Below are 22818 nucleotides of genomic sequence, written 5' to 3'. Positions count from 1 at the left end.
TGTAGGCCCGGGCACATCATTTATTGTCTTGCAGCCTCAGTTTATCTCTAAAATAAGGAAAATAATAGTATGTGCCTCCCTGGGAAGCTGTAAGAATAAAAGGAGACATCATTTGCAAAGCACATTGCAGCGTTCACATGACAGGTAAAGTCATCATGATCACCATCATCATCAATTTGTGCACCTGACCAAGCCACTTGACCACTCTCAGCTTAATTTCTTCCTCTACCTCCATCTCTCAGATCTGTTAAGCCTATGACTTTGTACTGTTAAAGAGAGCTAAGCTTGGAGGCAGGAAAACTGAGTTCAAATCCAGCCTCATATATGTCTTAACTGGGTGACCCTGTGTAAGTCACTTAAACGCTGCCTGCCTCAGTTTCTTCAACTGTAAAATGGGGTTCATAATGGGAGCTACTTGGGAGAATTGTCATGAAGATCCAATGAGGTAATATTTGTGAAGTGCTGGACACTGTTCATAATAGTATTCTCTTCCCTCCCCATTCTTTATCTTCAAGTAAATTTAATTCTCTCCAAGTGATCAAGTGTATATTGAAGCAGCATGGGACAGTGAGGAGAGTGATGGATTGAAAGGATGGAAGGGAAATGAAGGGATAGGTATCGGAGAGCTTTGAATGCCAAAAAGGCATTTGGTATTTGCTCCTGGAGGCAATAGGGAGCCACTAGAGGTTACTGAGTAGAGGGTGACATGGTTGTATCTATTCATTAGGAAGGTCACTTGAATGAGAGAGGATAGTTGGGGGGAGGAGGGACCTGGATGGATGTAACATTTTGCAGAAGGATGAGTGTGATTCCTCTGTCAGACTGGATCCTCCCTGAAGCTAGGACTATGGTATCTTCTTCTCTAATCTCCTTTCCCCCGGTGCCCACTGAGGAGGCAGGAAACACAGCTGAGGATCCCCAGGGGTGCAAAGCTGTCCATATGGGAGGGCTTGAAGTCCCTGCTCCTGGGGGCTGCCATCTGGAAGGCCGCAGACAGATGTGCCTGGGATGCTCGGAGATGGTTTTGCACTGAAGGCAAACAGATTCAGGCCACAAAGTTCGGAAAATATTGCTTCTCCTTCCCTGTTTGCAACACTTCAGTTGGCAGAAATGGAGGAGGGAAGAGGGCCGAAACCAAAGCTGAATTCCAAACTGGAGACGAGGGTTTGAATCCCCACTCTGCGAGCTGCTGTTATCGGTAAACCAGTTCTCCTGAACGGGTCTCAGTTTCCTAATCTGTAACATGGAAAGGGTGAAATAGATGATATTGACTTTCCTTTCAGAATTAAAGCAATGAAAATGAGGCTCTTTTGGGAAATGATAAATAAGTTGGGTAGTGAATGGAGTCCCAGAACTGGAATCAGGAGGCAAATCTTGGCTCAGACGCCTTCCAGCTCTGGGACAGTCAAGCTCAATCTCTCTGAGGCTCTGTTTCTTCATTTGTAGAAATGATGTATAACTCTAAACTATAACCCTAATTTTTTTTAGTATGTCTGCTTTTCAAAATCTTTTACCATTCATTTTAATTCTGATTGGATCTTCACAACAGTCCTGTGAGGGCAGCAGGGAAGGCATTACACCTCTATGCTCCCCCACAATCATAGGATTGACAGATGAGGAAACTGAGTCCCTGAGAGAAGAAACATTGGTTTGAAACCGTATAGCAGGTGGGAGGTAATGGTAGCCTCTAAAATGGTCTTCTCACTCCTTCTCTTGCTCATATTTCTTTTAATGTACCCAAAGTGGACCTACAAAGGGAGTGGGGCTTGTAGTGGGGAAAATCATGATTCATGACTCAGGAGTGGGGTACTGAAGGAGGTCTGGAGGCAGTCTGATGGCAAGATCAAGGGGAAAAGTGAGCAAGGGTGGGTGTGTGCATTGGGTACTCCATTCCAGGACTAGTTAGGAGGAGGAGGAGGCAAGTGAGTAAGGGGAGAAAGGCTAGGAGCCTCCAGAGGATCTGTTAGTCATCTGAGAATTGGCATAGCTTCTGCTGAGGGGGAGGCCACAGCTGAGCCTCTTGGATTCCCAGAGAATGAGACTCACTGGAAAAGGAAAGCATTTGGTGAAAGTAGACCTGAATCTATTGGGAGGGAAAGGAAGCAGTTGTTTGACCCAGATCCCTTCTGACTTTTGGAGACTAAATCCCCCCTAACTCTCACCCCAAGGTCAAAGACTCCCAAATTCTTCCATTCCACAGGTGGCTATCTGGAGGTTTCAAAGAGTAAAGCTGAAAAGTTGAGCCTGGCCTCCCAAGTGAGACTCAGTGCTTTTCCTTCTCCTGGTCAGCAGAGGGTATGGAGGGATGAACTTTCCCCTTTATTAAGCTAATTAAGTGCCAGAGTTAAATGATGAAATCCACATAAAACAGAGAAAAGGGAAATGGGAAACGAATGAGAAGACTTTGGCTCTAGACTTAACCCAATCAACTAACTGTGATGTGCTATGAATCTGGGGCAAATCCCCCTCAAATAGAATCAAAAAGGACCTTAGGATATACGACATGATAAGTCAGAGCTAGAAGGGACCTTAGAACATAGAAAATTATAGCTAGAAGAGACCTTAGAGCATAGTAGAACATAGAAAGTCAAAGCTGGAAAAGGTCTTAGAACAAATATACATAGAACATAGAAAGTCAGAGCTGGATGAGGCCTTAGAACATACATAGAACATAAAAGGTCAGAGCTAGAAGAGACTTTAGAACATAAAAAGACAGAACTAAGAAAGATCTTTGAACATAGAATGTTAGAGCTGTAAGGGACCTTAGAAAGAACATAAAACATAAAATGTCAGCTGGGAAAAAATCTTTAAACATAGAATGTCAGCGCTAGAAGGGCTTTAGAACATAAAAATATTAGACCTAAAAGAAAATTTAGAATATAGAATATTGGATCTGGAAAGGGCTTTAGTACATAGAATGTGGAAATTTAATGCTGAAAAAGCTCTTAGAATATGGGATGTTCTAGAAGAGACCTTTGAACATAGAATGCCAGAACTGGAAAGAACTTTAGAGTATAAAATTGTGGTAAATCTGAGCTATGAGGAGCCTTAGAACAAAGCTATTATACTTGGAAAGGACTTGAGAAAGCATGTAGTATAAACCCAACCTCTTATAGGTAAAGAAACTAGGGGTTAGAAAAAGGGGAGTAATTTGTGCAAGGCTATTTATCAATTTTCTACCAGAGTCGGGACTAGAGATAAGGTCGGTCTCCCAGCCCGGAGCTAACTCCTGGGAGGGAACTATACATACATACCCTATGACACGCTGAGATTTCATGCTGGCCCCCACTGCATCAGTCTCTGCTGGAGAGAGACCTAGATCTCTTCTCCTTACAAGGACATCCTACCAATGGTCATTAATTTTTACTTTTAAAAAATGGCAAAATGCCATTCCAAGAAGTACCCAGTTTCCCAGGTAACTTCCTAGAATTATTTAAAATAGGTGAGCTGCTGAGTGATCTTATAATGAGGTTTCCTTGTAATAACATTATCATTAACAGTAGTTTTAGGAAATCGAATGGTCTGGGTGTTGTCCTAAGGAGGATTCTCATTATCAATGGTTTTTGGCCAATACAGTCCATGGGTGCCATCTGTCTATGAAAGCAAAGAAAGATCCTTCTCAGTGGATGTCTTTCCTTTCATTCTACCTACCCTCCAACCATTGCACCCCAGGACAAAACAGATAACAGATAAGGAAGCCTTGAGACAAAGTGAGACTCCTCCTCTTCCTCTTTAGAAGACCCCATGGAGCAGGATTCCTTTCTAATTGCCCAAGGGTCCAAACTTCTTGGCCCTGGACTGTAAGCTCATTCAGAACCAGCAATTTGACCTGGTCTCTTAAAAAAAAAACTAAGGAGTATCTTGAGCTGTAGTGAGGTGTGTGATAATCCTCCCACCCAGTACCCTGGACAGAGACAGCTGGAATTTTGTGGGTAGATTTGGCTTTTGCATTTTTGGAAGGGCTTCATCAAGCCCAAATGTATCCGGGAGGGCCAGAATTAACAAAGTAAAACTGAATAAGAATAATTCCCAAGTTCTACCCTTGGGTTCAAAATTTCAACTACACAAGAAGAGATTGAAAGAATTGTGATGACTCAAGAGTTTGTTTGAAAAAATCTTGGTGGTAGGAGCTGTCCCCGCAGAGTGGGCAATTAGCAGACCAAATCTCAATCTAAGTCAATATGGCAGCCAAATCAAAGATGGCAGCAATCTGCCATGGTCATAGGGTGAACGAAGAAGAACAGTATACAGAACAAGGACTCTTGGTACTCTGCCCTACTTAAACCATGTGTTCAATTCTGGCACTACAATTTGGGAAGAATTTTGACAAACTAAATCATTACCAAAGAAGGCAGCTACAGTGTTGAAAGGGCTCTAGACCATGTCATGTGAGAATCAGTTGAAATAATTGGGGAAAAAAGAAGCGCTGAGCAGGGAGGAGGAAAGATGATGACTCTCTTTAAATATGGGGAAGACATATCTTTTAGTTAGCCCCAGAAAGCAGAAATGGCAACTATGGGTGAAGTTGTAGGGAAGAACATTTCTGCCTGATGTCAGGGAAAGTGTCTTAACAGTGGGAGCCGTCCACAAAATGGGCCGGGCAGCTTTGGGAGGTAATGAATTACCAGTCACTGAGTCTTCAAGTGAGAAATAGATTAAGAGAGGAGCTGTATGCTTAGATCCATATTGGATGTGATTGCTTTTGAGGCTCCTCCCAAATCTGAGAGTTGCAAGCAGCATTAATTCAATGATTCTAGTCTTCTCCCCTCTCACAAAGGCCCCTGCAATCACTAATTCCCAGCACTCTTCCCTGTGGCCTCCTATCTTCTTCATGATTCTTTGATGTTTTGCTAAAAAGCAAAAGGCAGAGAGAACAATTTGCTCATTATTATTTTCTCTAAGATCAGCTGAACAACTGGGAGTTTAGAGTGCAGTGAGTGTGGGGAAGGGGAATAAAAGGAGGATTGAGACCTGGGGGGCTACTTAGAGACTAAGGCTCAGCAAAGGGAAAGCCTAGGGTGGTCTCTGACACAGTGAAATGAGTCAGGGACACAGGAGATGCCCCATGAAGCCTTTATGGTAAAGCCCTTCTCATGTACAGGAAGGTTGGGCGACCACCTACCCGAGGGGTTTCAGGAAGACCAGGAAAGCCTCCCCCTGCCAAGAAACTTCTTCCCCAATGACCCATCACAGTCTCTGGAATCCCACCTGCATGCTTATGGGTAATTATTTATCCACACCAACCTCTCTCCCCTCCCCACCCAAGGGACCCATTCAATTTTACATTCCTGAGAGGAAATGAGCTTTCTTCCCATAAAAGGAAGAGACCAGAGTCTCTGAAAGAGAATGGAAGGACTTGAAAAGATTGGGGGAGGAGTGGAGAAGAAGTCAATCAATCAGCAAGCATATATCAAGCACTTACTATGTGCTAAGCATCGTGAAACAAAGAAAGGCAGAACCAGTCCCTAACCTCCAAGGACTCCCAGTCCAATGCGACACCTTTTGGCATGGAGGGGACTCTACCATGTATAAATGCTAAATACAAACAAGAGAAACACAGAAGAGACAAATGGAACCTTGGAGGAGAAGACTCTAGTCTAATTTAGGATCATCAGGAAAGACCTTTGAGTCAAGCATTAAAGGAAGCCAAGGACTCTATCAGATGGAGGTGAAGAAAGAGGGTACTCTAGCCATCGCAAAGACATGAGGTTAAGAAATGAAGTGTCCTGTGCAAGGGCCAGCAGATAGGCTAAAAAGCTGGAGTTCAGGGAGGGGAAGAACGTGTAAGAAGATGTAGGAAGGGGCAAGTTGTTTAAGGATGCCAGAGGATTTTATATTTAATCCTGGAGGTAATAGCGAGCTACTGAAGTTTAAAAAGTATGAAATGATCAGATCTATGAGATGAACAGCCTTCTTCCTGTTCTTATCCATGTTGGGACCAACCCACTGGTGCCCCTGAGGGCCAAGCATAGACAGTGAGAAAAGAGACATTTCAAACATCCTGTGTTTGAAACCAGGAGGTTTCCTTTTGGAACTCCTCTCTTTTAACTTTGACATGTAGCTTCTGTAAGCTTCAGTTTCCTCATCTAGAAAATGGAAGAACTTGGACTAGATCATTTCTAAGATCCTTTTCTTCTAGCTCTAGAGAATATATGTTTTAGGTTGTCTTTCAGTTTTGACATTCTGTGTTCTAGAGTATAAAGGCCCTTCCAGTGCAAAGAATATTTGCTTTGGAATCAGATCACCTGGATTCAAATCTTGCCTCTTTTAGACAGGACTCCTGTGCCTTAGTCTGGTCATCCACAAAATAAGGGCAGTTAACGAAATATGTTCCAAAGTCTCTTCTAGCTCTAAGACTATGATACCCATCTGGAAATGCTATGATTCAGTGTAACGCTGAAATAAAGATTAAACTTGGACCAGGTGCTAAGATAGACAGCTTGCTCCCAAGGGGCCTCTCTCAGTCCATACAAATCTCTCTCCCTCCTTGATAATCTGATCAGTTACATTTAACCCACCAAGAACGAGGGTGTCACTTCAACATCCTCCTGGGAAAACAACTGTAGTGTCCTGTGAGGTGATCTTCATTGTCATTCTCCCTTCTTCCCTCCCTCTAATCCCCCCTCTTCTTCCCTCCTTCCCTCCCTCCCTCCTCTTCCTCCACCTCCTCCACCTCCTCCTCCTCCTCCACCACCTCCTCCTCCTCCTCCTCCTCCTCCTCCTCCTCCTCCTCCTCCTCCTCCTCCTCCTCCTCCTTCTTCTTCTTCTTCTTCTCCTTCTTCTTCTTCTTCTTCTTCTTCTTCTTCTTCTTCTTCTTCTTCTTCTTCTTCTTCTTCTTCTTCTTCTTCTTCTTCTTCTTCTTCTTCTTCTTCTTCTTCTTCTTCTTCTTCTTCTTCTTCTCTCTCTTCCCTCTGTCTGTCTCTCTGTATGTGTGTCTGTCTCTCTATGTCTCTGTCTCTCCCTTTTCCTTCCTCTTTCTCCCTCTCATTCTCTCACCTATTCCTGCTCATTCTCTCCTCTCTCTTTTCTTCCTCCTCTCCTCTCTTCTTTTTCTGTCTCTCACTCCTTCTCTGTTTCTATCTCTCCATAACATATATGGACAGTCTGGACTGCCTGAGGGCTTCCTCCCCTTCCTCTCTTTTTAGTAGCTTCCTGATCCCACTTTGGCTTGGCTTCTCTTCCACTTCCCCTTCCACTCTAATCTGACTAGAGTTGGTTTGACTTCATGAGGCCAGCGTTCTCTCCTCCACTAAATACTAGAGATAGTGAAAGAAAATCAAGCCGTTACCTGTGGAATCTTTCAAAACCCCTTAAATTTTCAAAACCCCTCCTGTGTTTTCTCAAGGTCATGAGCCCTTAGGTCATAAACCTGCAAAGTTAATGGATTCAAAGAGATCTATAGAATAGCAGTGATGGGTGGATCATTAGAGGTCATCTGACCTTTATTTTACAGCAAACTGAGGCCCAGAGGAAAGATCTTCATAAGATTTTGAGCTGAAAGAACTTTAAAGAAAATCTAACTCAGAATTTTCAGTTTATAGATGAAGCCCAAAGAGGGTAGGAACTCAAAACAAAAGTTCCAAGAACTAAATACAGAGCCAAGATTCTTCCTTAAGTCTTCTGACTTCTGGCCCTCAGAGCAACTCACTAGAGCTTTCTGCCTTTCACTCTTTGGTCATCTTCACATAGGCATTCTTCTCAAGGTCATTCTTCTGTACTTCTCAGAAAAGAAACTCCCTCTTTGGAAATGCTTTCCCTCCCTCCTTTCTTCAATCAAATTGAAGATCAAATAAGATAATATAAGCAAACTTTAAAGCACTAGATAAATATTAGCCATCATTATTATTTGTCAAATGTAGCGGGTCTGCCCCTGTTTTAAGCAAACTTGATAAATGACCAAGTCCAGATATAAACCAAATATAAATTGTTAAAGGAATTGTTTGTATTATGAAATGATTCAAGCTCTGAATGAGATTCAGTTTACACTATTTCAATTTACAAAAATTCAGCTTTGCTTAGAACACTATTACCAGACATGACCTTAGAAAATCTAGCCAGATATTTATAAGTGAAAGAAAGTTAGAGCTCCATTTTACAGATGAAAAAACTGAGCCCCAAAGTCTCACAGACACTACTGTGGATGGCCAAGTTAGAATTTAAACTGTCTCCGACTCCATGTGCACTGTTCTTTCCACTGAGCTACACTGACACATGGCTGAGATCCCCTTCATATATAGAAACAGTCTTAGGGGAAAGAAGGTCACAAAGAAACCAGGGCCATTCCTGCTGCATAAAGTAAGCCCTCCCTTCACACCATGCCTCAGCTTCTTGACTTTATTCTGTGTTAGCACAAAAGTCCTTCTCAGCCGCCACAGGAACTCAGTCATGTGCCTGCTGCCCCACTCCCAGTATCCTCAAATCTCACCACTGCCAGTCTCTAGGGTCTTCTACTCATTTCCCCCAACTCCTCTTGTCTCTCTCCCTTTGAGCTCAGCTCCCTCTTTCCATTTTTCTTTCTAGTGAGAGGCTATACCAATAGCCTCTTACTATCCAGGACAATTCACTGTCCCAGACATTCTTAAGCTATTGTTCATTTCAAGTGTCTTCAGAGATAATCATTAAAAGAAAAATTGTTTAAAGAAACCCAATGGACTGGTGATTGGCTGACAGGGAATAAAGCAGGCAGTAGCTATTCTAACTGCTGTGCCCGCTTCCCTTACCCATTGCCCAGATTCCCTCGGACCCCTCTCTCCCATTCCTAGCCTATGGCTTTCTCTCTTAAGCTGGCCTGCACCAGCCATTCAAACCCCACTCTGTCTTTCTCCTATGCTCCCAATCCATTCTAAATCCCTTCCAAGGGAAGGCCTAAAGACCTTATCTGACCGGATCCATCCATTCGCCAATAATGGCTCTCAGCTTTTGGGGAAGCTTTTTTTGTTGGGCAAGAAAAACTAAACTACATTCTCCTCGATATCTCCAATCCAATCTGTTTACTTTTACCAATTATTTCAGGTCTAAAAAAGTACCTACTGTGTGTTCAGCCTTGTTCTAGTCACTGTGGGAGAAACAAGACAGTCTTTGCCCTTGATGACCTCTCAATCTGGTTGGGGAAGCCAGAAACATACATACTGAACAATTAGAAAACAATTCCATTCAATTTGATTCAGTTAGGCTTATATTATATATAATAAATTAGTAAATTGAGTGGTTTTTCATATATGAAGCTGAAATTTGTTTCCCTATAACTTTCAATTTAATTTAATAAGCATTTATTGAGCACCGCTTATGTGCCAGGGATAAAAGAAACAAAAGGAGACATTCCCTCCCTTTGTGAAGCACTCTCCCCCTCAGTTGTTTCTTATTATGCCATCTGGGGCCAAAGAAAAGCAAGCTGACCCCCTTTTTCATGGGACAGCCCTTCAAATACTGGCATTTTAAAAGTCTTGGTATAGTTCTAAGCTTAACTATGTTATACGATGCTTAAAACTGCACCAAGACTTAAAGACAGATATCAAGTCTTCCCCTAGAAGTCTTTTCTTCTATGGAAAAAAGACACTGCCTGTTCTTCATGCTATGTTGCATGGTTTTACATTCCCATCCATATCTTCCTAGATATCCTCCAGTTTATGTCCTTTCTAAAATATGGCAGCAGAATTGGTCACAGGGAACTATATTCTACATGCATGAGGTCTGATCCAGCTAGAAGCCAGAGGCCAGACATGCTTTTTTTTTTTTTTATTATTTTGAACATTGTGACTTTATTCATACAACCTCAGGTCAAATGAGTCCTTCTGGTCACCACATCACATTGATATCTATTATTGAATTTACAGAGCACCAAACACCCCTTCCCGTATTTTCAAATGAACTGTTGCCTAACTGTGTATCACCCCTCCTTATTTTAGCCTAAATATAAGGTGTTCATTATCCCAGTTTGGTTTTATCTTCTTAGATAAGTGTCCTAGACTATTGGGATCTTGTTTTAGACTTCATTGGTGCCTTCCAGTGTAAGGAAGCGATATGGCAGCCCAGAAAAAAAGGGGCAGATTTGGAATCTCAGACACTGGGCTCTCCAACTTTATTGCCTACCACCTCCCTATATAAACCCTCCTCACAGCCAGGCTGACCTTCTCACTGTTCCTTGCCTTAATTTCTTCTCCCAGCAATTCTTGCCTTGATGCCTTACTCAACTCATTCTCCTCTATGAGAAAGCTCTTCTTCGGAAGATTATAGGGATGGAATGAAATATGCATTACCAGCATGGTCAATGTGCTAAATAGTTTTGCTTATATCTTGTATTGTTGTTGTTGTTGTTGTTGTTGTTGTTGTTGTTGTTGTTGTTGTTGTTGTTGTTGTTCCTATTGAGATAGTAACAAGTATGGAAATAGTCAGTGGGGCATTGGGAATTTTAAAAATATCCCAATTTAAAAAAGTTTTCTATCCTTCTTTCCCAAAGAAATAAGACCACAGAATGACAGACTCAAATCCTCGTTCAGCTCCTTGCTAATTGTGGTATATTGACCAAGTCCTTTCTATTCCCAGGACTCGACTTCCACACCTGTAAATTGATGACTTCAAAATAGATAGTTTGTAAAGTACTTTTCAATTCAATTCAATTCAATTTAATTCTAAATCTTATGATTGTCCCTTCTCCATGTCTTCAAAGTTCATATTAAGTCTCACCTTTTCCATGAAATCTTCCTTGGTTGACCCAACTCAATCTAGAATCTCTTCCTCTTATGAAGGTCTTCCCTTATCTGGCCTTAGCACACAAAGCCAGTCTCGTGAGTTATCTTTACATGTATGTTAGTATTTTCTCCCCAGCTGGACTGGAAGCTTTCTAAAGGCAGGGGACCTTCCACTTCTATTTCCCTCACAGAATCCAAAATGCTCAGGGACTACTGTTGAATCTGCTGGAAGCAAGAATGAAAGGAGAGCGTCTAAGAATGTCCACGTGAAATCTTAGGACAGTCATGTGAGCTTCCAAAGCCTGGGAAGGAAAGAAAGCATGTACCGTTAGACCCTAGACATGGAACCCTAGGTACTGGGCTCCTGGATGGGTATAGGTCAACTATCTAGCTATAAACTGCCCAAACCTACAAGTCAAGTAAAATACACAAGGTTGAACCCTGAACGGAACTGGAGAACAAAATGTTCAGGATTTATTCATCCTTGGTACATGAACTGAGAGGAGGGAAAAGACAAAAAGATAAGTCTATGAATTGTTTTCTTTGGGAAAAGTTAAGCAACAAGACTATATGTATATTGTTTCCATTACAGAAAAAAGCAATAAAATTATCTAGCTGTATGTTGTTTTCACTAGAGAAATAAGATAGTAGAGTGATCTGTGTATTTTTTCAGTTGAAGAGATAAGATAGTTGGGTTGGTTATGTATTGTTTCCACTGGAGGATATAAACTCCTTTAAAGTGACACAGTTTAATTTATGCCTTGTTAAGAGCATGCTCTGGAAGTACTCTCCCAAATCCGACTGCTACGAACAGACTGGATCCCCAACACATAGCTGCCTCTTATCTCCATCTTAGCGCTAGAGTTAACCCAAAGGGTTTAAGAGGGTAGTGACTTTTCTAAACCTATAGCTTATAAACCCTTATCAGATAATATTAATTATTCATTTAATTAACTTTTAGAAATGGTATCTATTAAGGTGGCCTAGTGCAAATAATTGATACAGCACGTGCACACATGCACACACACACAATGTGATACCCAGAATCCAGAGGGCAATAGGTTTAAGTTTAAAGCCTATGAGGTAAAGGAATGAATGGAAGTCCTTTTTTTCCCCTGTATGGGGTTCCCATGAATTTCACCCTAGGCATGATATAGCTTCTCTGCTGCTCTCCTTGTAGAATTTTAAAGCAGCTTTTTCTCAGTAATTTGTCCTCGGATCCCAAGACAGCCATCAGGTCGAGTATTTCTGGGATGATACTAGTATCAGGATGTTGATGATAAGTCAACTTTTTGAAGTTTGCAAGGTCCTTCTCCAAGCAAGAGGCAGGGGAGAGGAAAGGAGGCGGGTGTTCTCTCCCCCAACAGTTCTTTCTCAAAGGCCAGGTCCAAGGCTTTCAAAGTGGTTTACTGGTTTTATACCCCACGGGGGATGACTAAATCCCTCAACTAATCTGAACAGATTTCCTGCCAAACCTAGTTGAAACCCTTTTGATTGATTCAAGGGAGGTGTTTGGGCTTGTTCACACCTAGTTCACACTTCTGATTGATTCGGCAGAGGTGTGCTTTCACATGATAAAGGAATGGGGCTAAGTGGGGCAAAGTGAGCGGCTGACTTCCCCACTCTTGAACTTGTATTCCCAGGGTTTTAGCACTGAGCCTGGCAGCAAGTAGGTAAATGCTTGTGGAATTGAATTGAACCGAGGTGCACAGGGACAGAGAAGCACATTTGTCTGCATATTGTTTTCATTGGAGAAACAAGTCAACAGAGTGGTCTGTGTATTGTTTCCATCAGAAAAGTAGGACAGTGGGGTGGCTTATGCATCAACTCAGTTGGAGAAATAAGGCAGCAGGATGGTTTATATGTAGACACAGTTCTGCCTCTAATCCTAACTAAAAGATAATGGGCTGGTTCTAGGTCTTCCTGAAAAGAAAGAGTAGCTCCCCAGTTCTCTCCCTCCCTCCCTTTCTTCTTCTGTCTCTCTCTCTCCCTATCTCCCTTTCTCCCTGTTTTTCTCTCTGTCTCTTTGTCTCTCTGTGTCTCTTTCTCTCTCCCTCTCACTGTTTCTCTGTCTCTCTTTCTCTCTCTCATACACACACACACACACACACACACACACACACACACACACAGTTCTCATCTCCCCCAGCTCTTTGTAAAGGACACACCATAGTCACCCCCATTGCACAGATGGGAAACTGAGGTATAGAACAGGGAAAGGGCGACTTGGGGGTGGAGAGACGCCCATGGCCACATCGTGCGTCAGTCCTGGCACTGGGAATAGCAGCTCCCCACACACCCTTCCTCTCCTTAAGAGCCAGGCTGGGCAGCCTAGGGTTTCTGGCTGAGTGGAGTTACGCAGAACCCATGTCTATTCCTGTCTTGGGTGGTGGGAGGAGTGGGGGAGGGGAGACTTGGGAACAAACTCACAAACAGCACCATGCGGCCTCACGTCTTGGCACGGGAGCAGAGGTGCCGAGGAACTGGAAGGGCTGAGAAATTAATGTCTTAGTATTCAGAGCAAATGAGTTAGGCCCAGAGCTTGCTGGGTTCTGCTTAAGAACAGGTTCCACAGCTGGGGGACCCTGGTCAGGGAGATCAGAGCAGGCTGAAGCTGGGTGAGCTAGAAGGGAAGTGTTCTTTCACTCTTAAAGAAGAATGTGTGTGTGTGTGTGTGTGTGTAAAGGGTTTATTCTTCCTTGTCGTCCATCACCTCATACAGACTATTCTATCACCCCCTGCTGGACCTATTATGACTTTGCAGGAGGGTAGCCGGCTGTGTGTGTGTGTGTGTGTGTGTGTGTATACATGTACACACATACATGCACACACACTGCATATGGCCAGTCCAGTACAGAACATTTTTCATCTACCAAAACTGTTTGCCAATGGGTTTCCAACTCACCCCATCACTCATAGATATTAGAGTAGCAGAAAAATAAAGTCTATCTTCTATTCATTCTCTTAGAATTGCAGAGATGGGGAAATTGGGTCTACTGGAAAAGAATGCTGGATTTGGAGTCAGGGGATGTGGATTCAAATTCTGACTGCCATTTATTATCTCTGTAAGTTTAAATAAATTCCTTCCCTTCTATGGGCCTTAGATGTTTACACATTTGCAACCCAAAGAGACTAAATTAAATGATCTCTACAGTCTCTTTCAGATAAAAATCAAATAATAACAGCAGCATTTACATAGCATTCACATAGTTTGTGAAGTATTTTACAAATATCTCATGTGATTCTCATACAACCTTAGGAGGTAGATGTTATTATCCCCATTTCACAGATGAATAAATTAAGGTAAGCAATTCACATGGCTTGCCTAGGGTCATACATCTGTAAATGTATTTGAACCCAGTTCTGATTCCAAATCTAGCACTCTTTCCACTGAACCACCTGATTCTGTATGCCTTACTATGATTCTTTAACCCCTGTAGTATAATGAGTCATGGATTGGTGAGGTAGAGTCCTAGGACAGAGTCCTTGCTTCCTTTCTAATTATATGACTTATACATTTCACTTAATTGAGCCTTAGCTTCCTCCTCCTTAAAATGGGACAATAGCTACTCTAAGCCCTGCTTATCTTAAAAGGCTACTATAAATGAGCAAGAGGGCACAATGTTATCAGGAAAAACATTGCTCAGGAACTGGCTTCAAGTTCCAGTTCAGCAATTTTTCTTCTTTGTGCCTCAGTTTCCTCATCAACAAATAATGGGTAATAGCTCTTCCGTTGCTTATTTCACAAGACAATTGGTAGAAAAATTCTTAGTGAATCTGCAAATGCCCATGGAACGTGAGGCTCTCTTATTCCCGTTTCTCAAATATGAGAAATGATGCAAAGGTGCTTTAAAAAGTAGAAAATTACATTTGGGCAGATACCCTATTATTTAAAAAACAAGCTCAGCGTAAGGTGGGTGAGGAGCTGTCCCTTGAGAGGTCCAGAGTGCAGTGTTAATGGATTCCAGATGTTCCATCAATCCAGATGTTCTTAGTACATCTGGTTTCAAGGAGATAAGCAGCATCTTTCCTTTTCCCAGCAAGGAGGGAAGAAAAAAAAAAAAAAAGATGGAGTGGGCTGAGAGACTATCCGTACTTTAAGATAAAGAAACTATAAGGGAGAAAAGAAGGACCAAGGGATCATGGGAATTCAAAGTCGGCAGGGGCTTAAAGATCATTTATTCCAACCCTCTCATTTTGCAAAAATGAAAAGTGAGAGCTGGAAAGGGAAAGTGCTCAAGATGATACAGCAAGGGGCTTCCAACTCAGCTTGTAAGATGGGGCTTCCACCTCAGGCCATCAGGTAGCTTCTAAAGGAGCCCCCAGCCCACACAGCCTAGAAGTTTCAGCCGAAGGTCGAAAGAATCAGGAAGAAGGACATAGTAGAGACTAAATTGTCTGATGTTAGCAAGTTGTGGATCTGGCTACCCATGGGAACCTGGGTGGGTTCTGAAGGATAAGACCCCTCCCTTGAAGGGATTGCCACATTGAGAAACACCCCACATAGGAGAGGGACTAGAATCTCTCCAAGCACTTGATAATGTGTGGGCCAGATCATTTTGGAGCGATCTTTGAGGTCAGTCAGTACTTGGCATTGGACAGCTCCACAGTGGGAAGTCTGGGTCTGGACTCCTCTGGGTGCATATCCACTCTCTCTGTCTCTCTCTCTCTGTCTCTGTGGGTGTGTGTGTGTCTCTCTCTCTCTTTCTCTCTCTGTCTCTGTCTCTCTCTCTGTCTCTCTCTCTCTCTCTCTCTCTCTCTCTCTCTCTCTCTCTCTCTCTCTCACACACACACACACACACACACACACACGCACGCACGCACATACACACACTCCCTGCCAAACCTGGGTCTAATAAGGAACTCTTGTCTCACACACAGATACTCACTGATGCAAAAACACATTGGAAGGGAGATGGGCCCAGGGGTACCTGAAGGTGGTGCCATGGTCTGAAAGCACCGGGTGTGATGTCAAAGAGGGGCCCCCCAAAGTGCGTTTGACACTCAGCTGTGCCGACATTCTGGGTGGGGCTTTGGGTGAATCAGCTCAGCTTCATTGCACCCAGGAGAAAGAGGCAGAGGGAATTTTAAATTGTCTTTCACTTCAGGCAGTCTAGGCTATCTCATTCTAAGGCCTGGTCCTGTCTCCTTGTGGGCCACTGAGGGAGATGGACTAGGGGAGCCACCTCTGGGATTCTAGCAGCTCCCCACCTCAAGTTGCCAGTTTTTTCCAGGTTCACTGAGTCCCTCTGCTGGCCTCCAGGTAGAAATGTGAGACTACGGTCACCCAGAGAGGCTCTGTACTGCCCTCTTCAGGGCTTGGTAGGCTGGGGGGTCAGGCATCCTATCCACTATTGGGGTTTGAGGTATGCCATGAGCAGGAAGCTGAAGTACTGGGGGATGGCAGAGCACTACCTCCAGCCATCCAACCAGGGCTTCCCAAACACCACAATCTCCCTCTGTTCTTTCCTTACAAGTGTTTTCTTCACTAGCAATTTCCTTAAAGGGGAATGGCGAGCCCAAAGTCTAGAGGACAGGAAGGGGGTCCCTAAAGAGGGTTTGAGGAAGGGAGGAGAAAAGTCTCCCAAGGATTCTTTGGGCCTCTGTTTTCCCAGCTGTTGTATAATGTATTAAAAATCAAGCAGAAACCTTTCCATGGAGAGAGGAGGAGAGAGAGGGAATGGGAGATTCAGTAAAATAGAGCCACTGAGTGGACAGAGCCTCTTAGGAGTTTAACCTCCCTGCCTCACCACCAGCAGGAGAAGCATCTCTCTCTGTCTCTCTGTCTCTGTCTCTCTCTGTCTCTCTCTCTCTCTCTCTCTCTCTCTCTCTCTCTCTCTCTCTCTCTCTCTCTCTCTCTCTCTCTCTCTCTCTCTCTCGCTGACTGTCTTTGTCTCTCTCTGTCTCTCTTTCTCTCGTTTCTTTCTCTCCTCTCTCTCTCTCTCTCTCTCTCTCTCTCTCTCTCTCTCTCTCTCTCTCTCTCTCTCTCTCTCTCTCTCTGTCTCTCTCTCTGTCTCTCTCTCTCTCTGTCTCTCTCTCTCTCTCTGTCTCTCTCTCTGTCTCTCTGTCTCTTTCTCTCCTCTTTCTCTCTCTCTGTCTCTGTCTCTCTCTCTGTCTCTGTCTCTCTCTGTCTCTGTCTCTCTCTCTGTCTGTCTCTCTCTGTCTCTGTCTCTGTCTCTCTGTCTCTCTCTCTCTCTCTCTGTCTCTCTCTCTGTCTCTCTCTCTCTGTCTCTCTCTCTCTCTCTCTGTCTCTCTCTCTCTCTGTCTCTCTCTCTCTCTCTCTCTCTGTCTCTCTCTCTGTCTCTCTGTCTCTTTCTCTCCTCTTTCTCTCTCTCTGTCTCTGTCTCTGTCTCTGTCTCTCTCTGTCTCTGTCTCTCTCTCTGTCTCTCTCTCTGTCTCTCTCTCTGTCTCTCTCTCTCTCTCTCTCTCTCTCTCTCTCTCTCTCTCTCTCTCTCTCTCTCTCTCTCTCTCTCTCTCTCTCTCTCTCTCTCTCACACACACACACACACACACACACACACACACACACACTCCCTGCCAAACCTGGGTCTAATAAGGAACTCTTGTCTCACACGTACTCAACTGATGCAAAAACACATTGGAAGGGAGATGGGCCCAGGGGTACCTCAGGGTCTGGGGCTGTATCCCCACAAGTACCTGGAGAAGCTGGGAGGAGCAAAGGCCAGGAGCTGGCCAAGGGTTTAGAGGAGGAGGAGGAGGAGGAGGAGATAGAAATTTGATTTCTTGATCTGACCTCTTCCCCAACCTCATCATCACACACACACACACACACACACACACACACACACACACACACACACACACACACACACACACACACACTCCCGTCACCCCCTGGGACTTAGAAAATTTTGAGGGTTCCCTGATGTAGTGGAAAGAATCCTGGATATGGAATCCGGGGGCCCTGGATTCTAATCCCGACTCTGACCCCGATTTTAGAAATAAGTCCTTTCCCCTGAGTCTAAGTTTCCTCAGCTGTAAATATCCGCGACCTGGACTAGATAAGCCTTAATTAGGGTGCCTTCTAGCCGGGAATTCTCCGATCCTGGGATCCGATCCCTTCGCCATCTCTCGCCGCCGGGGTGGGGGCGGGGGGAGTGGCGGAGCCCGCTAGCCCTCACCCACCCTCCAGCTGAGGATACCCAGGCCAAGGGGGGAGGGGGCCGGGAGGGACTCGGAGCCTCTGCTCTCCCCCCACCCTCCCCGTGGCTTTGCAGCCGCGCCCCCCCTCCCCCGCCCAGCCCCCTCCCTCGCGTCCCTCCAGCTCCCTCCTCTCCTCCCTCCCGCTCTCCACTAGAGCCCTCGCTGGCTGGCTGAGTGTCGGCAGAGCGCGGACAGCCGGAGCTCGGCGAGCGGCGGCGGCGGCCGCGGGAACTGCGGGGCGCTAGGCTGCGACTGCAGCCGAGCCCGAGGCGGAGCCGGAGCCGGAGCCGGAGCCGGAGCCGGAGGCAGGGCGGGCGCCGCGGCAGCAGGAGCGGAGCTCCGGACGCTCCCCGAGGGCCCCTCCCGGGGCGCTCCGTCGGGCCGCGGGGGCCGGCTCCGGGCCGGGCAGGATGCGTCCCCGCTGCCCGCCGGCGGCCGCCCCAGCCCGGTTCGGGATCGGCGGAGCGCGCGGCCTCGGGCGCGCCCAGCGGGAGCGGGAGCAGGAGCGGCGGCCAGCGCCCGAGCAGGAGCCCGAGCGGGGGCGACGTCGGCGGCTGCAGAAGCAGGGACGGCCCCGCAGGGCTCGCTGAAGCCCGAGCCGCCACCGCCGCCGCCGCGGGGCCCGCCGCCCCTCGTCCTTCTGAGCCCGAGCCCCCCAGAGCCTTCGGAGCCGGAGCCCGAGGAGTCCCCGGAGCCCGAGCCGGAGCGCCGGGGCGCGGCTGAAGCGGCCGCCCGGCCCGGGCGCAGCAGCCCCGCGGGCCACCCCGGGCACGGCCCCGCGCCCGCTCCGCTTCGTGCTGGCCGCAGGCGGCCCCGCTGAGGGGGGACTCGCGGGAAGAGGCGGCGGCGGAGAAGAAGGAGGAGGAGGAGGAGGAGGAGGAGGCGAAGGAGGAGGAGGAGGCGAAAGAGGAGGAGGAGGAGGAGGGGGCTGGGGCTGGGGGGAGACATGCGATTGGTGACCGAGGCTGGCGGACGGACGGCGAGCAAGAGATGCAGGTGAGCGGCGGCCGGCCACGGGTTCCAGCCCAGCCCCGGGATGGAGGACGGGCGGGCGCCGGGAGAGAGAGCGAGCGAGCTAGCGAGAGCAAAGCAGGAGAGAGCGGGGAGCTCCTGAGGGGCCGGCCCTCCTGGAGGGCAGCCCGCAAGCAAGGCAGGCTCCGCCCGGGGGGCCGGGGCGCTCCCCTCCTGCCCGCCGCGGACCTTTGCCAAGGCCCCGGGCTGCCGTCCCCTTCACCCCCTCACCAGCCCCCCCAATACCCCAAGCTCGGTTGGCAGCGCCCCCCTCCTGCTCCCCCAGAGCTTGCTGGGCAGAACAGGGCTGCGCCCCCAGCGCCTTCCCCTTCTTCCTCTTCTCCCCACAAGGTGGACTCGGCTCCTAGCCCTGCTCAGGAGGGGCTCGCCCGCCTCAGCTCCCCCCCGGGCTCGCCCGCCTCAGCTCCCCCCGGGCCCGCTGCTGGGAGTTGGGAGCCGGGGGCACGGCAGAAGGGGAGGGCACATTCCCCGCACACTGAGGAGGGGACGGTACCTGGGCACAGGATGGTGGAGGCACCGGCCCCGATGTCTCAGAGGCTGCTTTGGCTAAACGGGGTGGGGACTGGCAGTGCCGCCAAGCGAAAGACCTCGCTGCTGAGGGCGGTGGGCACAGGCGGGAGCTGGGGAGCCGAGAGCGGCGAAAGGCCCTGAGCTCTCCTTGGGAATTCAGGGCTGTCCTGCCCTCCTTTCCCTTCCATCCTCTCCCTCCCACACCCTCCAAAAATAAGGGGGGAAAATCGCAGCGAGACACTTGGAGCGGAGGAGCCGAACCGCTTCTGTCCCCGTGCACCTTTCCCTTCCCAACCCAACCCTCGTCTCTGAGACTCGCTGCGCCGAGTGCCGGATCACCCGAATTTCTAGTCTCGAGCCTACCTTCAGCCTACTCCCCTTTAAGGTACCTCCCTCCCCCGGAGAGCCTCCTCTTGTCTGCTCTGAAGTTGTTTCCTCCCTCCCCCCATCATTAAGCCAACCTCTGCCTCCTTCCCTTCCTGCAGCCCTGGCCTCGGCCCTCACTGTCCCCCTCTGCCAGCCGGGGATTTTTGAGGGCCGGCCCCAGGCACAGAGCTTCCCAGGGGGGGATCGGGACACTTCCTCCCTCTCCACAAAGGTTTCCAAGGCCAGCGGCAGCCGTTCCTCCCACCCACCCATTCCCGAGCCAACGCTCCCTTCCCTTCCCGGGTTCCTGCGCCTGTCAGTTAGCGTGTGCTGAGAGCCCGTGGCGTGGAGCAGACACACAACCAAAAACGGAATTAAACGAGCCCTCTGCCTTAATGTCCCTCTCTCCCCAGCCTAAAGGGCTGCCTCCTCCTCAGACAGCATCCTCCTGGGAAGAGAAGCCTGCCCTGCCCAGGTAGCTACTCCCTGGCCCCTTGCAAGCTCCTGCTTTCTGGACCTCGCCCCTGCCCGCTCCAATCTAGAAGTTTGGGAAAGATGTCTGAGAATGAAGGGCTAGGTGAGAAGGGAGGAAAGAGGAAATGAGACAGGGAAGGGGGAAAGAGGCCGGGAAGAAAAGAATGAAGAGAGGACTCCTGGGAGCTACCTCAACCCATGTTAGGGAAAGAGCAATTGTTCTCCCTGGAGCTTTTGTCCTTCTGGTAATGACTTCTCCTTGTCCCAACATCTGTCTGCCCCAGTTTCCATGCTGGAGGCAAAAGAAGTGGGGGTGAGACAGCTCCCTATCGCAATATCTTCTTCCCCTACCCCCAGGAAGCTGCTGTCTGTTCCCCCATTTTCCTGGTTCATTTCCTCCTTCCCCCCATACATAGGTTGTGTGAGCTGGGCACTGGGATCACCCCCTTCTTCCATCATTCTACCTCCTCACAGCATGATTGATTCTGGGACCATTCAGGACTGAGTGACCGTGGGCTCCCTAAATCCCAGCTTCAACAGTGGGGAAAGTTAGGGGGATCCCAGTCAGGATCAGGGGGAAGAAGCTGGCTTTCCCCACTCAGGGCGGTCCCGAGCCTAGTCTCTGGGGGCTTTGAGGCTGCGGGATTCTTCTCATTGTTCTCCCCAGTCCCTCAGTCCACCGCTGGGGGAGGGAGGGAGCCTTCTCTGCCATGACCAGGAGGTGCCTCTCCCTTGCCAGTCCCTCTTTCCCCATCCACTCATTTTAATCTAGTCAGTCCCTCTGTTAGAGACAGAAAGAGATGCCTTGAGCTTTGGGGTGCTTCAGGTTTCCTCAGTTCCCCTTTCTCATCTTCCAGAAACCAGAATAAGACCATGAGGGACTGAGATTAAACCTCCTGACCCTAAATGGGCGGGAGGAAAGGAAATGGGGGTTCCCTGGGGCTGCCCACAGCCACAAGCTCCCTGCCACTGGAAGACTGCAAATGTCAGCTCCAGCAAGCTCCTCGTTCTGGGCACACACCCACACTCCGCAGCTACCTAATCTTTCCCATTCCTCAGGCCCCATCCAGAGCCATTAATTCTGCCTGTAGTTCATCAGGGCCCCGACTCTCCCCCTTTTCATCCCCCTCTGCCAGCCCCGACCTCTATGTCTTTCCTACATTTCCTCGGACTCCTTTCACTAATAGCAATGGAGAGATCAGAGTAGTTCTGTCCACCTGGTCCTTGAGGGGACCTCCTCTGGGCCCAGAGTGCAATGGGGGCAGTGTGGAAGCTTCACTCTCCCCTGACTCCTCAAGGGTGGGGAACAGGGTGGGTAAGCTAGACCTTTCCTGGCCGGCTTTGTCCTTGCTGCCTGGTGAAAGGGGGGGATGTATTTATGTACTTGTTTGTTTGGGGGGGCAAGGAGCTGGAGGAAGTCAGGCATTCAGAGACGTGTGAATGTGCTCTTGACATACTATTAAGGATGGTTGGGCAGGAGTCAGCAGCACGGACCCTTCCCCCTGCCAGTGCTAGGAGAGGCTGGCCCCGTCTCCCTCCTGGGCAGGTCCTTCCCCTGTAAGCCAGGGCCAGAAATGTGGGACTCTCCCAGAAATGTGGGACTCTCCTCAGGGAGTAAGAATAAGGGCATGGGGCAATGAGGGAGATTTCTCAGTCCTTGCTGGGGAAGAAGGAAAGGCTTAGGATGGCACGCTGCTCCCTCCTCAGGGGCAGGGCTGAGGGAAACACATCCTACCCCCTGCCAACAAGCTGCACACACACACACACACACACACACACACACACACACGTCACACACAATGTCCAGGGACTTGGGGAAGGGGAAATCACTTCTGGTCAAGGCCTGCTCTTAGGACCTTTTTTAAAGGACATGTTCAGAGAAGGGGAACAGTCTTCCAGGGGAGGGACCCCCACTGGCTCAGTGAGAATGACAGCTGAATAAATCTGGAGTCTAAACTAGTATTTGGCACCCCCGGCCAGGGAGATCTCTGTCCCCTTCTTAAGGACAGGGCTGAAGGGAAAATATTTCAGACAGCAAAGGCCAGACTCTCTCCCGCCAGCCCTAACTCCTCTTTTCTTCTCTGACACTAGATGTCATCCCCAAATACAGCTCTTCCGAAAAGGACAATTCGCTCTCCCTCTACGTGTGAGATCCCACAAACCCTTATTTCCAAGCAGCCCCTCGCTATCCAGCCCCTAGCACCTGTGAGCGTGGCAGCTGCATCCAGTCTACTACTGCCCTCTAGGGGCCTTCCTGGGGAGTATTGCTTCTAGGCAGGAAAACAAGTCAGTGGGATGGCCTTCTTTTCCAGCAAAGAAATAGGTTGTGGGATGGTTTGCTGTTTCTAATGGAGGGATTAAATGGAGGAACTGGCCTTGGGGCCTGTGTAATTGGGGCAGATAATTGAGCAAAAGGGAGGATTCGCTTTATTTCCATTGGATAAATAGGGCAGTGGAATGGCATGAAAGTTTCCAGCAGAGAAAAATAGAAAGTGGGATGTGATCTCTGATGTTTCTATGGGAGAAATGAGGTAGTGAGATGGTCTGAGAATTGTGGGAATGAAATGATCAGCATTCTCAGGAG

The 22818-nt window shown here is 47.8% G+C and overlaps 1 protein-coding gene across 1 annotated transcript in view; it reads left to right on the top strand.

Annotated features, from left to right (window-relative positions):
• The first annotated feature begins 18778 nt into the window (after window positions 1–18778).
• LINGO1 (leucine rich repeat and Ig domain containing 1) overlaps window positions 18779–22818 on the top strand; it is a 47446-nt gene continuing 43406 nt past the window's right edge. Inside the window, 1 exon segment of the mRNA XM_074296522.1 lies at window positions 18779–18848. Coding sequence (XP_074152623.1) covers window positions 18843–18848 — 6 coding nt within the window. The 5' untranslated portion in view covers window positions 18779–18842.

This window comes from Sminthopsis crassicaudata, chromosome 2 (genome assembly GCF_048593235.1).
Source record: "Sminthopsis crassicaudata isolate SCR6 chromosome 2, ASM4859323v1, whole genome shotgun sequence".
NCBI lineage: Eukaryota > Metazoa > Chordata > Mammalia > Dasyuromorphia > Dasyuridae > Sminthopsis > Sminthopsis crassicaudata.
The sequence above is the reverse complement of the archived record's forward strand: the minus strand, read 5'-3'. Positions and strand labels throughout refer to the sequence as shown.